This window comes from Xiphias gladius, chromosome 7 (genome assembly GCF_016859285.1).
Source record: "Xiphias gladius isolate SHS-SW01 ecotype Sanya breed wild chromosome 7, ASM1685928v1, whole genome shotgun sequence".
Lineage (NCBI taxonomy): Eukaryota > Metazoa > Chordata > Actinopteri > Istiophoriformes > Xiphiidae > Xiphias > Xiphias gladius.
In genome coordinates, this window is record NC_053406.1 from 12202400 (window position 1) to 12219264 (window position 16865).

At 41.6% G+C, this 16865-nt stretch overlaps 3 protein-coding genes across 5 annotated transcripts in view; 2 read left to right on the forward strand and 1 right to left on the reverse strand.

Moving 5' to 3' along the window:
• The first annotated feature begins 1270 nt into the window (after positions 1-1270).
• chordc1a (cysteine and histidine-rich domain (CHORD) containing 1a) lies at positions 1271-4115 on the forward strand. Its single transcript, XM_040131243.1, is given in 15 exon segments — positions 1271-1342; positions 1569-1634; positions 1751-1792; positions 1794-1816; positions 1818-1882; positions 1885-1938; positions 2047-2105; positions 2309-2379; positions 2541-2599; positions 2602-2645; positions 3105-3138; positions 3141-3220; positions 3365-3427; positions 4019-4048; positions 4050-4115. Coding segments are annotated over 15 exon segments (828 nt in total).
• Positions 4116-5078: 963 nt separating this feature from the next.
• On the reverse strand, positions 5079-16722 carry naalad2 (N-acetylated alpha-linked acidic dipeptidase 2). 3 transcript variants are annotated; one of them, XM_040131178.1, is made up of 20 exons: positions 16521-16722; positions 14331-14442; positions 12708-12894; positions 11250-11351; positions 10933-11058; positions 10484-10564; positions 10269-10374; positions 10066-10159; positions 9784-9879; positions 8898-8983; positions 8322-8441; positions 8165-8247; positions 7975-8038; positions 7805-7872; positions 7583-7674; positions 7149-7239; positions 6757-7021; positions 6547-6628; positions 6287-6379; positions 5079-5647 (listed from the first exon to the last, which is right to left on the reverse strand). In XM_040131178.1, exons 1-20 carry the CDS (start codon positions 16600-16602, stop codon positions 5458-5460), a joined length of 2220 nt encoding a protein of 739 aa, XP_039987112.1. In that variant the 5' UTR covers positions 16603-16722; the 3' UTR covers positions 5079-5457. The 3 variants fall into 3 exon arrangements, with proteins under 3 accessions (XP_039987112.1, XP_039987113.1, XP_039987114.1); XM_040131179.1 differs by having other exon boundaries at positions 16438-16531; XM_040131180.1 differs by lacking the exon at positions 5079-5647 and adding an exon at positions 5654-6230 and having other exon boundaries at positions 6370-6379.
• LOC120792125 (NADPH oxidase 4) overlaps positions 12885-16865 on the forward strand; it is a 28406-nt gene continuing 24425 nt past the window's right edge. The window contains exon 1 of the mRNA XM_040131183.1: positions 12885-12927. The gene's annotated coding sequence lies outside the window, so the exon portion shown is untranslated. The remainder of the gene's footprint in view (positions 12928-16865) is intronic.

A 16865-nucleotide genomic window follows, 5' to 3' on the forward strand; every position in this document is an offset into this window, starting at 1 on the left:
AAATGCACTTAAAGTATTAAAAGTAAAATTACTCAAAGCAGAAAAATGTCCCCTGTGATTGATATACTAGTATATATCATATCATTAGATTATTATAACTCATGCAACTAATTTGTAAACAGCATTTTGCTGTTGCAACTGGTTGAGGTACAACTAGTTTTTAACGTGGGCAATTTAATATAAGGCTGATTATTTCCATTATGAATTAATCTCCTGATCATTTGCGTGATTAATCAATTGATTGTTTAGTTTGTAAAACTTCACAAAATAGTGAGAAATGTCCTTCACAATGATCCAGAGCCACAGTGAAACCTTCAAATGTCTTGTTTTGTAAAACTGATTAATCAACTGATGATCACATTTTTTTGTATTGAAAATCTAAATTCATAAAGTACTATAGCTGCCAAATTGATTGTAGAGGAGTAAAAAGTACAGTGGAATGTGAAGGGGTAAAAATATGAAGTGGCATGACAAGAACATACTCAAGTAATGCATAATGAAACTAAAACATCTCATTGTAAGTCAAAATTATGAGACAGTGACTTAAGATGTTTTGACTTAGTATTCTTTTAATTCATAATAATGCTTAATTTTCACATAGTATATGACAAAAGTTTGTTTCTCATCATTTTTGACTCAGTAACTATTCTGCTAATCGAATAGTCATTTTTAAAGCAACAATGTCAAATATTTGCTGTTTCTTGCTTCTCAGATTTGAGGATTTGATGCTTTTCTTTGACACATGATGGTAAACTGACTATCTTTGGATTTTGGACTGTTGGTTGTAAAAAACATAAGACGTTTTTAAGACCTCACCTTGGACTCTGGAAAATTATAATGGGCATTTATCAGTGTTTAATGTCCTATGACTGGTCTGCTAATAGATTTTCATCTTGTAAGATAAATGAATGGAAACCAATGGCTTCCTGTCTTGGTGTAGTAAAAGTACATTAAAAATTCCAAACGACAACAGCACGGTTTGCAAAATAGTTAACTGTAATGTTAAGTGGATGTGATTTGTAATACTTAATAAATGATTAGTAATTAATAAATTTTTCTAAGCAATGCAACAGAATCTGACGGGTCACAGATTTCACTGTAACACCGGGGACCCCTCCTGCTCAGTGTTTTGAAAAATAATTTGAAGAGTCATTAAAGGGCATTTAGAAACATACATGTTCAGCGCTTTGCCCGCATTTGAAACACCTTTGCAGCTGTTGTATAAACTGTGCGAGAACAAGCAGCCAACTGTATGGACGTGATATTCACGATGTGCGTTTCTCCACACACAGATGCCTGCACCTTCCACCCCGGGGTGCCTGTGTTTCACGATGCGCTCGAGGCAAGTTAGGTCATCCCTTGCCAATAAATGGTTAATACACGTTCAAGTCAGATAAGTCATTTGGATGCGCACATGGAGAGGTCATCTTAGTTTTATGTGTCACCAAGCGTATAGTCTACATCCGTATAGTATCTCACATTTTAGTCATGTTCACTTCTCCGGTATTACTTGAATAAAGTGGCCAGTGGGACAGGTTTTGAATACTTCATCTGTCTTCCCACTGTAGGCTTGGTCCTGCTGCGAAAGACGCACTACAGACTTCTCAGACTTTACCTTCAGATAGTTGGTAGTTGTGGGGGGGTTTAGGGGTTTTATTTGAACCAGTTCTGCTTTTCCATGCTGGCTCAAAGGTAGCATTATTCAAATGGGCTTTTTACACCTGTGTCGGTGTTTATATGGGTATTAAAGGGCTGTAGCAGGGGTCCCCTCAACAGTGGGAAGCCAGCAGAAGGCGGTGCGTCCCGAGGTGAAGACTTCAGGAGCTGAAACCCAGAGGAAATCCTTACATTATTCAAGCTCCCAAACCCCCGGAGCAGGTTCATGGGCTGAGGTTGACAGTTTTGACCAAAATGGCATTAAACACATGGACAACACAGGTAAACACGTGGATTTCGGCGGGACTACAGAGAACATGAACACAGATACAAATTCAGACCCATGTGGAGGCGATGCGAGGAGTAAACTGTGGTTCTGTTTCTGCACAGATGAAGAGCTGGATGAGGTGAAGCTTGGTACTTCCTGTAAGAATGTAGGATGTTCTAAGGTATGATACTGACTCTGACAGAAATTTCATCATTTAGATGATAGTTTTGATGATGATAGAATAATCTTCCTGAGTTAACTCTTCATTTAGACAATTTTTTTTTCTTCCGTTTTTGATGCACAGATAACAGGTAGAAGGAAGTTCAGTGTGTGTAATGGGTAGTTACAAAAACTGTGTCTTTGATTCTCTTTGTGCTTCAGTAGTGTTAGTCTGGACCAACAAGTGACGGGGAAGTGCGCAAACACCACCCTGGAGTTCCTGTTGTCCTTGAGAGGCGAAAACACACACACACACACACACACGAACACCCGTGACCCTCTGTCCAAGTGTTTATTGATCAGTCTTTAGTGTGTAGTTGTTCTAAAACTAGTCTAACCTGTTGTCGAGCTTTTGTTCAACATGCTTTATGAAGTGTGTGTGTGTGTTTGTCTGCAGTATGAAGTACTGGAGCTGCTGCAGGAAGAAAACATAAGACTTCATCTCCTTTTTGTCCCAGCAGGCTGCACTACAGGAAGTCACCTCTGGAGAAAAAATAACCAGGTCAGAAAGGAAATACCAAGAATGTAGAGGAGATATTATTGTTATGGGTTACACACACACACACACACACACACACACACACACACACACACACACACACACACACACACACACACACACACACCAGGAAACCTTCAAGAGAAGCTCACTCCAGCTCACTGTATGTGCAGAGTAGTGTCTGTGAATTGTCTTGTGGCTTGCTCGCTCTTTGAATTTTCCCACAGGAAAGACATGAATTAAATACACTTATATTTTCTCATTATTATTTTTTTAAATGGTGTTATTTTTTCAACACAAGACTATTGCCCATTGAACCGGGGGTATGAGGCTTATTCGCATGCCTCTCTCAAATCCGATTTTCATAAATGTTTTTATCAGGCTCAAGCAATACGCACTTGATGAAAATAAAAAGTCTTTTCTTCTCCTTTCTCAAGCTTCTCTGTCTCTCTCTGTCTCTAGGGGATGAAGGTGATGCCGTGTAGGTTTGACTGGCACCAGGCAGTCAGGTAATCATCTCCGTCTATGCCAAGAACGCCCTACCAGAGCTGAGCTACGTGGAGGCCAACAGCACCGCGGTAAAAACACACAAAGGCATGCAGACATATCAGCACATGGTTGTTATTATGAGCACACACTGCCCCTCTCATATGTCCTCCCGATCTCACGTTAACTCCCTCATATGTCAGCATAACTCTGCCCTATGTCTCTGATTGTTCCAGGTGAACATGTGTGCGGTGTTTGTGGGAGATAAAGAGTTTGAGCAGAAAATCAGTTTATGGGGGGTAAGTGAACACCTGACACCTTGCAGTATATGCAGTAGCTCATCGAGGGTCTAAGGATAGAGGGTGTTATATGCTGTACAGATTGTAAAGCCCCTTTTTTGTGGTGTTGGGCTGTATAATAGAATTGATTTGACCATAGTCAAAGAAGGCTGATTGCAGTTTTAGTCCATTCATGTAATGATATGAACCTCATTTGTAGAGCTCGCTCAAGGCAACAAATAACAAAACCAAAACAATGACAAAAAGGAAATGGAAAAGGTAAAAATATGGTTTAAAGAAAAAAGTTATGACTTTGGCACCCCCTGTGGTACTATCAGAAAAGACAAGGATGACTGGTGAGCTTTGTGCATGTCATACCCCAGTCTCTCATTCCTGGTCTTTCCCCGCCTCTCCTCATATACGGGTTAATAAAGTCAAAGTTTTAATCTTGAAGTCTTTGAAAAACAAAGTATGAAGAAAGCAAACAAACAAACAAAAGCGTGGAAGCACGAGAGAGCAAACATCTTCCAAAAGAAACCTTAACCCTAAATGTGTGTTCAACAGTAAAGAAGTGTTTTAGACAGAGAGATCTTCTTATCTTCTTCCCATCAGGCTGTGGAGGTGAAGAGCAGCGTGGTGAGCTCTGATGGCTGCAAAGATGGAGGTGTCTCTGAAGAAGACTGAGCAGGAGGAAACCAAACAGACATAGCTGCCTCAAACCTCACTTCCTACCTGTGTCAGAAGTGTCACCTGAGCCAATCACACCTCTCGTCATTTGAGCATTGTCTCCTCCGGCATCACCTGTGTATCCCCAGTCCTTTCTACTCAGTGGACACGAGAGCCTCTTACAACTTGACAACTTGTGACTATGTTACAGATGGTAATATTAGCAACTTACTGTTGCTTTAATGAGGTTTACATAATTTGGGCATGTTGGCTGGTGTATTTTTGCATCTCCTAAGTTGGTTACTGTTGTTCAACAGTGAAATATGTGTCTCTGAAAGATATGTACTGTATATTTAAGCTTGCATTCAGTTGGACCTCCAAATTAGTAATTGTTTTTTTTATTCAGCATGACCTTGGAGTCACAAAAAATTTCAAAAACCTTTATCATAGATATTTATAACTAATCAAACCTACAGGCACAGTAGCGTTGTTACCAGAAGACCATCTTAACGTGTTCATTTTTAGAAGATATAGACTTTTGCTAACAGAATTATATTTTTTACACAGTAGTTTTTCCATCCTGTGAGCCGGAGTGGATCAGCATCTGATCGTCTGCTCTGTCACTTGATTTACTGTCCAACTGTGGCACTGAAATATCATACAGGACATATTTTTCACTTATTTTGAAATAACGTTGCCATATATTTTCTCTTATCCCTCATCTTACATTATTCTCATTTTCGTTGTCTATGTTTAGCTTTCTTGCTTCATTATGACAGTCCTGGTGTGTCAGGACTTTAACCACCTATCCAAATGGTAAAATGCATTTCCTTCAACAGAAATCTGGTTTCATGCAGGTTTATCGTTAAATTTTCTTCTATATTTTGGTGTGTGCAAAAGTACCGTGTGCCTTTAAAGAAATGAAGGAAACTAGTAAAGATATCGTCATGGATATAAATAAAACTCAGCCATTTCTGTCACCTCTCACATTTTTTTTCTCAGACCAATACAGGGACAAGATATCAGTTGTTCTCTGCCAACATGTCAAGGATAGGTTGATTTTATTTGGCTCCCTCATAGCCAGAGACAGTTATTACAAAACAAAACAAAACAAACAAACGAAAAAGAATAAATGATTACTCTCCGTAGCCACTTAAGAAATCGGAAACCAAGAGTTGAAATACAGTTTTGTAAGTTGTATTCTGGGAGTGGTGCTCAGAGCGTCACTGTATTACAGAGCTCTGGTCGTTTCTGGAACATGACAGGGATTTCCCATTGTTGTGTGTGTTCGCAGGTAGTGTATTCTCTCTCGTCACATGTTGGTGCAATAAAGTAGTAGTCAATTGATAGTTCATTCACTTGGCTTTAAACTGTTTGTGCCTGCTTCATGCAGGTGGTGTTAGGGTCATAGCGGCAGCATGAACAATGAATGCTGCAATGCTGATTTGACGCTTGACTTCCTCCCAGGCCTTCTCTGGGTCAGCTGAGTTTTCAATGTCAAACAATGCATCATAGATCCCAGGGAAAGACTCCCCTGCATATTTATTATGGCTGCTGGGAGCAAAAATCACATGCCTGCAAAGAGCGAAGAGGGTGTTGTGTTAAAGAATGTACAGGAGGTATTAAAGAAACTGCAGCAGTCTGGTAGTAATCACTATTTAAGACATAATTCTAAATATTTATAAAGAGACAGGGTAAGAAGAATCCGTAGATCACAAAACATAAAAATATCCAGCAATGGTTTGCAAATGCTGCCTCAAGTGCATCTGGTGAAGATGACAGAAGGAATTTGGTGAGATTTGAGAAGAGTGAAATCATCTCTCTTGAGTGGGGAAGAATTCACATATATGCGTACAGTTTTAAAGATGATGCTCTTCCCTCTTAGGTTAGTGTTTTGCTGGAGAAAAATGTTTTTTATCTTCAGCTGTCATATGGTAAACAAGCCCGTTCTTAAGTGCAAAGTTGGAGAGAGAGATAATGAGCATTTGATAAATAAACACTGTCTGACATCAGGCTTTACAGTAAGAAAAGCACAGGGGTGTATTAAAAATGCTGAGTTTAATCTTACTGACCATTACATGTCAACTACAGTCGACACTGCCGGCCAGGGGTTGCAGTAGTGAAGTATACAACAAGTTGGTGAGACTCCTGCCTGGTACTTTTAAAACCAAATGGGAGAAAATATGTGTGAGTGAGAGAGTGTGTGAGACCTACCTGTAGAAGGGTCTACCAGGTAAGCCCAGGGGGTCTAGAAAGGCTCTCTCCAGATACATGAGCTGATCGTTCACGACACGTACCTGCAGAGGACTGAAGGACACACACACACACACACACACACAGCAAATGCCATTAGACACACACGTAACTGTATAGAGACTGAACAAATATTCAACTGCAGGCAGACACCAGAACACCAACTCCAACCCATTTAAGCTTTTGTTCGACACCGAAAATGTGTGAAATGTTAAACACACTCTGCTCTGTTGATCGTCCGCAGGCGCTCATGGAAATCCCTGGCTGCAACAGTGAAGTTTTCCACTGCAGAAATCAGTACATCTGGATATATGGAGAAAAAAATTGAATGCAGAGATGTTTGGTCAGCAAGTTGGATCACTTGTTTAAACATTTGAGCTATACTTAAAACTTACCATAGACTGAGCACAAAGTGACCAAAATCAACTCACCAAACGACACCTCGTACACCTCCATCTCCTCTGGGTGCTTCTGCGCCAGCTTAGAGATGCTGTGTGCGTACTTCCTCAGTGAGTCGGCGTACTGGTTGGCATCAAGAGGGAGCAGCTGGGAATCTGCCAACAGGAAGATGATCCCTCCTCTCACCTGGGCCACGGCCCGAAGCCTTCTGAAGGAGGGGTCGTAAAACTTCTCCACAATCTCAAAGGTTTCATACACGCTGTGATAGACTGGATAACTGCTGTATTGCTCTGTTTTCTGAATGCGCGCACACACACACACACACACACATTTATGATTCACAGGGAGCTTAAATAAATATACAATCACACTACCAGGTATGGTAAATCTGATAACATATGATGCTTGTGCACAAATCATGTACCTTGTTCTTTGTGTATCTGGCTCTGCCTGCAGCGATTCCCAGACGGATAAAATAGGCCTCAAAATCACTGCCTGAACCAAGTTTACTGATCCTACAGTACAACAGAGTGAACATCAGACTCATTAATTGGTGTATTGGATTAATGTCTTGTTTTTTTAAATTGGCTAGTTAAGACAGGCCAACAAATTTTACATTCGAAACACGTTTTAAACCCAACGCACTCCTCAGATGTGACCTGGTTTGTCTAAATTTCATTATCTTCCTCCCTTATTCTTAATCTTCTCTACTCAGTGCCGATTTCACCGGTCTGCACTCTCGGCTGCTGAAGATTTTTGTTGCTCTAACCTTGTGTATTTCATTGTTTTTGTTTTCCATTTAGTTTATGTACACCCTGACTCTGACCCAAACAAGCAACTGATGGGGATTCTTTGTACCTGGGTGCATCACGGTCGTTAGTCCAGTTGTCCCTCTTATGCCAGCTCTCGTACAGAGAAACTCCCTCGTTTCCTTCCTCCGGACTGGCTATCTAAATGCAAAAATGGAAAGGAAGACACAGGGACATAGTGAAGAGAAAGAGATTGCATGAAAGACGAAGGTTTTTTACTCATATCAATTTCAGATATATCGTTACTTTGCATGTGCATAAATCGGCTCACCTGCTTGGTGAGGTCATACACCAAAGTGTGTAGAGACGGAGTGCAGTCAACCCTCAGTGTGTACATTCCTTCGAAATCAAACACACACAAGTCGTATCAAAACTAATTCAGCCTCTACACAGGCCACAGCTTATTGAGAATATTGAGCTGCACACAAAAAACATACTCACCCTCTATGGCAGAGTCTGCATTGATGTAGGCCACAGCTCTCTCCTGCAGCAGCTTGGCATTGTCCTGTTGAGAGGGATGAAGTGAGGAGTGGTCTGTGTGTGTGTGTGTGTGTGTGTGTGTGTGTGTGTGTGTGTGTGTGTGTGTGTGGGTGTGGGTGTGTGGGTGTGGGTGTGTGGGTGTGTGGGGTACCTCTGCCCATTCTGTAGATCCCAGCAGTCCAAACTCCTCTGCATCCCAGCTGGCAAATATTATAGTCCTCCTCGGCCTCCAGCCTACACACACACACACACACACACACTGAGTACTGACTATTGAGCACAGTATTCACTGAACTGCAGAGACATACCTTTATTGAGCAGCCTGCCAGCACTCCTGACAATTTCATGGACCACTGCAGCCCCAGACATGGGATCGATTCCTCCAAACACCCAGGCATCCCGGTGCCCTCCCAAAATCACGTACCTGTCTACACACACACACACACACACACACACACACACACACACACACACACACACACACACACACACACACACACCCAGAGCCAACACCACATGTTGAAAAAGGAATAAGAGAAAAAAAATTATGAGAGTTTCTTTCCTAATTTCACACAGTTCTTCTTTTTTAAAAATACAAGTGCTACCAAATTCTGCTTCTATCACAGAACTTTTAGACCAAAAAAAAAAAGGCTCTTCCTTCAGACACAACTAAAATTGTTTTTCTGAATGTTCCTTGCAAAAAATTTAGCAACATTTTCTGCTAGAAGGCAATTAAATGATTTTATCCTCCCATTCTAAACTGTTTGTTTTTGAAGTTATTTGTGTCCATACTGGCATTATTAATGTTACTCGCACGTGTTGGTTGTGTTGCAGATGTTGCAGAAACCCTGAATGAAGGGTTAGGACAAGTTGGACTGTTTTACCTGGCTCCAGAGCTCCTCTAATCCTGCCAATGACATTGTAGATCCTGGTTACCTGGTTGTTAGTGTGGATGTTCATACGCACCTTCCTGGGAAAGACAGATTATCAAGGAATGAGTGATACACGTAGAGGAAAGAAAGATACAAAGACATATGAAGAGACAGGGGAAACAGATCAATAGAGTGATGACTGATGCGAGCAGGACTTGGGGATAGAGAGTGGGCAAGGTTATAACATTTGCTAAAGATTAGTGTTTTTCTATTTGTTGTTACAATGTCCGGCAGCCTCAGGAAGATAGACAAATACAGATACAGATAAACAAACAACAGAGAAGAGGGGTGCAAGGAATAGAGACCCAGTGCTCTCAAGCTGCAGCATACAAGTCCTTTATGAAGTGTTTTCCAACCTAAAATTCAGTTCTGCAGAAAAATAAATGACCCATTAAGAGAATAACACAGTGGATTCTATTTGTTGTTAGGGGGGTTGTTTTCCCCTGAAACCCCCCAAACTGCTACGTTAATGCTGTTGCATATGGGTGCAAACTACATGCTAATTTGTGCAGCGTGTATGTGTGTGGATGTGTATGTATGTCCCTCACACACACACACACACAGGGTACAAGGGCCTTCATTGTGCTTCAGTTGGCTACTTGCCACTGGGTCATTAAAGATGAACAAGAGAAGAGGAGCGACAAAAACGGAGAGACAATCCACACGCTGAACACAGAATGTGGACGGCAGTGAAGCTGCGGTGAGGATAGACTATCGACTGGAGAGGAAAGAGGTTTATTTTGAAAAAAGATGGAGGATGGAAGAATCACATCATCACTGGGTAAAGCAGACGCAAGTGGTCATTTCGACGGGAGGAAAGCTTTACAAAAGCACTTACTGGCTCTTGAAGTTATCTGTAAAGCCTGGACCAATCCTGTAGGAGACATTCAGACCTCCTTTCCAGTTATTAGGTGGAATTTGTCCTCCCATGTTCCTGTAGAATGGTAAATAATTCACATATTCGGTAAATAATACAAATCAGCTGCTTATTTCATTCAGGGACCCCAATAAAAATTTTAGTTTCTTGCCCTAAATTCCAAATTCAAGTTAAGTTAAAATAGCACTGCGCTGCATGAAACTAAACATTATGAAGTGCAGGAAAAGAAAAGACAGTTTTTACTTGAGCAGGTGAACTGCATCATGGAAGCCAATTGGATGCACAGGAATCTTGGGAAGTCCCACTCCATCCTCAATGCTGGATCTGTAGGTATATTCTGTGAGGGAGGAGAGACAGGACTATGCTAGATAAACCCACACACACACACACACACACACACGTATAGATTCATACAGGCTCTAGCGCATCTACACAGACATACGCACCTTTAGCGGGGTACCCTGGTGTGAGTGGGTCTCCCGCTCCGTTCAGGTTGAGAACATTTCCTCTCTGTACTCCTCCACCAGGCAGATTCCAGCCATCAGGATAAGGCTGTGCACACACAAACACATGTAAATGCATTTTAATGCTACTGTTTCCAGTCATTTGCTTCGTTTATAAGGTGGATCTTGAATTTACAGTTGTCGTGTGTATAATTTACCTGGACTCCAGCAGCCCAGTAATCTGCCGGGTCTGAGAACATAATGATCCCCTTTGCTCCGGCCAACATGGCATTCTTCACCTGGTGGAGGGACGGAGCAGTGAGTCATGTTGCTGATGTGCAAGATTTTACTTATTGCAGTCTGTGTGGACACCTGCTGTGTCATGACACACTGACACAATTCAGTGATGATTGATTTGACTTTCATGAAATGCATTATTTAAAGATGTGCGAGTGTGTGAAAATATTTTGTAATGCCACCATGATGAATTAATAATCAACCACCACTACTACAGAGCTTTGACCACAACTGAAAATCCCTAAATGAGCTGGAGAAGATCGAGGTTCATCAGCATTTTAACCGTCTGGGTGTATTCCTATTAGTTGCAAAGCTCAGTGAATGAATTAATTGGGATTTCACGTGGAGTACTGACCAAGATTTTTCCTACCTTATTGCCTCTGAATATTTTCCCATATCTGACAATGGCAATCTTCCCAGTTATATTGATGCCCATCTCCCTCTCCAACTGGAAGAAGTCTTCTGTACGACCATAGTTCACATAAACCAAGTCGCCCTGGAGAGAGAGACAGAACAAAGGGACATCTTAGTGCTTGTTTTATCAGATAGGTGAGGGGGAGGATGGGTAATATTTAAAATCCATGTTAACTATTTTTACTGCTGCGGTAAAAAACTATTTAAACATCCCTGTCAATGTCGTGATAAGGTTGTGAGTGTGAGTGTGTGTGTGTGTGTGTGTGTGTGTACCTCAGGTTGTCCCTTGGCTGAGAAGGCACTGTATGGAGGCACAATGTTAGGAACATCTTCATAACCCTCGGGAACTGGCTCCGCCAAGGACGTATTAAAAACCTGAGAAAGTAAGATGAAATGAGGTGAGGTAAAATTTGATGGAATTTGGTGAGAAAGCCTTATATTCTCTATAGTAAATGCTTTGAAACTTGTACTTTACTTGTGTGTTATCTTTTCAGGCATCTTTATATTTCTGCTGCTTTACATTTTAGATGGAAATTTTGTACTTCTTACTCCACTACAATCTATTTGGCAGTTGGCTACTTCTAACTTTACAACTTAAAAGTTTACATCTAAGAACATAGGAAGGACTTATAAAACATGATGCTTTATCATAGATTAAACACAGTTTAATCTACAGTATAGACGATTAGAGCTGAAATTATTTGTTGATGTTGAAAACAATTTTCATGCAAAAAGTGCCAAACATTTCATGGTTCCTGCTTCTCAAGTACGAGGATTTGCTACTTTCCCTTGTATTTTTTTTAAAATAATCTGTTTTTTTATTTTACTTTTTTTAGTTTGTCTAATAGTTGGACAAAAGGAAGCAATGAGAGAGTGTCAACGTTGAATCTGGGAAATGGAAGTGGCTATTTCTCTCACTATTTTCTGAAGTCTTACAAACCAGAAAATCAATCAATTGCTTAACCAAGAACATCAGCATCGTAAAAGGACTTTTGTTTGTCGTGTCGTATTTTTAAAGTGTGGTATTAGCATTTTTACTTCAGTAAAGGATCTGATCTTTAAGTACCCAATTGCATCCTGGCAGCATGCTGTAAAATGGCCATGTAGAAAACCCTGATCTGTTTTCCCTTGTTTGCATCTGTGTTGTATATATTTATCTCAACTTATAAGACATTTATCTCACAACAAGGCTATAAGAGGACCATGGACTTGAATGAGCTGTCTTGCACTTTTGTGGTGAAGAGGAACACCAGGGAGGTGGAGAGGAGGCCTGGAGAAGTATTTGTATGTGGCTGTGTTTTTAATGCATCTGTGTGATCTCCACATGCACTCTGCAACTTTGTTATGACTGAATTTGTGTTACTGTTCATGTGTGTGTGTGAGAAAATCACAATCCTGTTGAAATTTTAGTCCCCAGGGGGTAAGTGTGGCCAATGGAGCATTACACCAGAGTCTTTGAAGTGGAAATATAGAAAAAAAAAAAAAAAAAGGTTGGCAATCATTAAACTAAAGAATACAGTACTTATTGGTTTCACACTGTGACACAACACATGAACAGGTTCTCCACAGGGTATGACTGCCATCCTAAGGCTATAATAGATGGGAGCAGACAATAATGACAATTCTGCACCAGAGACAAGTGCAGAGGTTTTTGCACGATATGTGTTTTATAGGAAAGTCGGTATTATGTGTGAGCTTTTTGTACAAACTGGGTCATGCCACGCACTGTACCTCATTGCCCAGCTGATCAACTATGGAGATGTAATTCGGCTGCGACTTGTTGGGATAGGACAGCAGGACGTCGTAGGGCACCATCTCCACCGAGTCCAAGCCGAACTCAAGCCACTCCTTCTGGATCTGCTCTGCATAGTGCAGGTTCTGCTCCGTACCGGCCAGGTGGGGGAGTCGTGTAAATTTCCTGCGGAGAGGATGTCACCGGACCGTGACGGAGGTGAGAGTCGCCCACAGAATCAAAGCGTCACGGCCGGGGAGCCCTCGGGCACCGTGGTCCCAAAAGGAAGCGGTGTTTTTGAGGGGCCCCATACGAATTTAGTTTACACTTGGGCACACTGCCTCCAGGAGAGAGCCGTGTCCTACACCAGTCACTCTCATGTCTTACCAAACTAACCGTCAGCCATACAAATGAGAGCATTTCAACCCTAAATAAATGTTAAAATGTCCCCTCTGTGCTGTGTGACGAAGGTTTAGCTCGCTTTAAGCAGTGCAGGTGGTCATCGTAGCTCTGTGCCCGACACCACTCAGCGCCATGAACCCCTACAAACTCAACTCCGCTCAGCCAAACAAACGCTGATACCAGTTCTGGTACCATCCCCCTCGACACTTTCCGTTCAATGCCGAACGGCAGTCGGCGAACCGAGGAATGCCAAAGACGCTGATCGGAAGCTTCGGCGCTCGCCGAATTGTTCGCGAACCAGAGTCGGACAGTCGACTCGACGCTCGCTTGCGTGTTGGCCGGTTCCGGCCGCCTTCGGACTTGACTGTTCAGACAGTTTTGGTTATTTACATGTAGCACCAACACATGTATCCAAGCGCGTTAGGTAAAAACACTTCTTGATTTCATAAGTTACGGGCTTTAATGTAGCCTGCTGCTTGATATTTTTGGGAGGATAATGAAGCATATTTTTTAAGTTTCCACTCCTTAACAGCATGTGTGCCATGCGCCCTTGTGGCCTGAAAGGTGGGGAAACGCAATACTGGAAAACTCAAAATACTAGAAATACTCCTAATAATCGAATCATTTACCTGTATATCCAAAATAAACAAACAATCAAGAATAATAATAAAATCGCATGCACGCAAAGCTGTTGTTCTTGATGTCCGACTTCACTTGAACACAGCATGATCCATGTCTCAAAGACCTTTTTTCACCGCAGAGCGACTGACAAGCAGGATTAAAAGAATGTTTGGCTGCACAGCAGGGTTTTTGTAATGACTTTTCCACTGGTCACTGGGGTCTGAGAGGCAAAGGCTGAGGGGAGTTAGTGTCAGTAGTTTTAGAGATGTCATTCCAAGAATTGAGTTGCTGTGCAAGTGAAAGGTTTGGCCTGTTGGTGTTGGTTTAGAATCTATCGTAGCAGTGGCAAGAATGTCTTTACCAAATTTCATGGCAACCATCATTAATAGTTTCAAGACATTAGTCTTCGCAAAAGTGGTGGAAAATAAGAAACTTGTTTCCATGAACTTTTTATATGGATACAAGGACTTCCCCCATAAGATTTGAAGTCGTTTTTTCTTCCCCGCTGAAATCCCTTTGAAAGAAGTATAGCGCCATTTGCTTTGGATTACATGTAGTAATAGACAGGGCAGGTTTAGAGTGTCTGTAGTGACTTTTACCTTAGATGCTCTCTGATCTGATCTGGCTGCATTTCATCCAGAAACTCCCTCAGATACTTGCTGGAAGCACTGTTGCTTGCAGTGTATGGATGTGTGGGCTTTGCAAACCAGCCTAGAGCAGACACCGTACAAACAGCAAGTCAGTTCAACAACAGTATAAGTTAGCTTGAGAGAATAATCATCACTATGAATTTTATGATGTGATAAAAAAAAAAAACTTTTTCCAAGAATCAGTTGTCGAATGCCGAATATACAGTGCATTCAGAAATAATTCAGACCCCTTCACGTTTATAATATTTTGTTGTGTTGCAGCCTCATGCTAAAATCATTTTAAATTCATCTTTTCCCTCATCAATCTACACTCAATACCCCATAATTTCAAAGTGAAAAAGTATTAAAGGAAAAAATGAAACATCACATTGAGATAAGTACTCAGACCCTTTACACACTACTTAGTTGAAGCCCCTTTGGCAGCAATTGCAGCCTCCAGTCTTCTTGGGTATGACGGGACAAGCTTTGCATGCCTGGATTTGGGGATTTTCTGCTATTATTCTCTGCAGATCCTCTCAAGATCTGTTGGTTGAATGGGGACCGTGGAAAGCCATTATCAGGTCTCTCCAGAGATGATTCATTGGGTTCCAGTAATTCTCTGGATGAGCCAATCAAGGACATTCACAGAGTTGTCCATAAGCCACTCATGCATTGTCTTGGCTGTGTGCTTAGGGTCATTGTCCTGTTGGAGGGTGAACCTTCAGCCCAGTTTGAGTTCCTGCGCGCTCTGGACCTGGTTTTTATTAAGGATATCTCTACTTGGCTCCGTTCAGCATTCTCTCAACCCTGGCCGGTCTCCCAGTCCCTGCTGCTGGACAACACCCCAACAGCATGATGCAGTTCAATCTTGGTTTCATCAGACCAGAGGATTTTGTTTCTCACAGTGTAAGAGTCCTTTAGGTGCTTTTTTGCAAACTCCAAGTGGCTTTCATGTGTCTTTCACTTAGGGGAGGCTTCCGTCAGGCCGCTCTGCCATAAAGCCCAGATCGGTGAAGTGCTGCAGTGATGGCTGTCCTTCTGGAGGTATCTCCCATCTCCATTCAGACTCTCTGCAGCTTCTCGGAGGAGTCCTGGTTGTTCCAGACATCTTCCATTGAAGAATTATGAAGGCCACTGTGCTCTTTGGGAGCCTTCAATGAAACAGAAATTTGTTTGTAGCCTTCCCCAGATCTTTGCCTCGACACAATCCTGTCTCTGAGCTCTGCAGGCAGTTCCTTCTACCTCGTGGCTTGGTTTTTGCTGAGCCACGAGGCTCAGCAAAAACTGATATGAGTTGCCAGCCATGCGACCTTATTTAGACAGGTCTGTGCCTTTCCAAATCATGTCCAGTCAATTGAATTAACCACAGGGGGAGTCCAGTCAAGGTGTAGAAACATCTCAAAGATGATCAAGAGAAATGGGAGGCACCTGGGCTAAATTTCAAGTGTCATAGCAAAGGGTCCGAGTACTTATGTCAGTGTTATATTTAAGTTTTTCCTTTTCAATAAATTTGCAAATATTTCTAAAATTATGTTTTCGCTTTCAAATTATGGGATATTGAGTGTAGATTGATGAGCGAAAAAATTAATTTAAATGATTTTAGCATAACATAACAAAATGTGAAAAAAGTGAAGGGGTCTGAATACTTTCTGAATGCACTGTAAACTGGGTCATTCACTGTACATTTGTGTTAGATATTACCAGAAGCTTCCCATCATGTTAGAAACTAAACTTTTAAAAGGAGTTGTGGTTATGGATAGCAAATATTAACCTGCTGTGAGGAAGAAGAAGTGAAATGTGTCAGAGTGGTCGACAAACTAAAATTCAAACACACAGCAACAACACACCTTCAAGATTCAGCTTAAACAGCACTAAGTAGATTTGACAGTTTATGAGATAATTTTTAACAAATTAACTCGAAAAACAATGATTTAATCTCACTATGTTGTGAATCTATTTATGTTATTTCAGACACTGTCTTCAATTCCTTTTATACACTTCTCATGGTGAACTCTCCCATCATTTTCCAAGTCATAATACTGTTAAATAATGGACTTTTCATTAAAAACAAACTTACAGAACAGATGGTAGATATCGTTTTTGGATTGTTGACGTACATTTCTGTCCAGTTTAAGTTTCCGTCGTGTTCTCATGGCTTACCTATGACGAAGCCAAGGAAGAACAGAGCTGCCACAACCACAGTCCACCAGATCCACCCAATGAACCTGCTCTCCTTTCTCATTGTAAAGCAGTAATACCCAGAGACTTCCACACACTGACACGACTGGCTCTGTGAAGCACGCTCACAGAGACAGAGATAGAGCAATTTGTTTAAGAAGTGCACAGTGGGGGCAGAGTGAGATAGAGCGAGACAGAGGGAGAGAGAGAGAGAGAGAGAGAGAGAGAGAGGGAGGAGGGTAGGTGAGTGTCTAGCAAAGAAAAAGGTAGCCAGTGAGCAAAGTTGCAGAGAACTACAAAGAGGAGCGAGTCATTACTGCTATGATT

Coding starts and splice junctions, on each gene's coding strand:
- naalad2 (XM_040131178.1), bottom strand. CDS start 16,602: ATGAGAAAGGAGAGCAGGTTCATTGGGTGGATCTGGTGGACTGTGGTT. Junction 11,352..12,707: donor TTGATCAGCTGGGCAATGAG/GTACAGTGCGTG, acceptor TTACTTTCTCAG/GTTTTTAATACGTCCTTGGC. Junction 5,648..6,286: donor CCTGGTAGACCCTTCTACAG/GTAGGTCTCACA, acceptor CGCTCTTTGCAG/GCATGTGATTTTTGCTCCCA.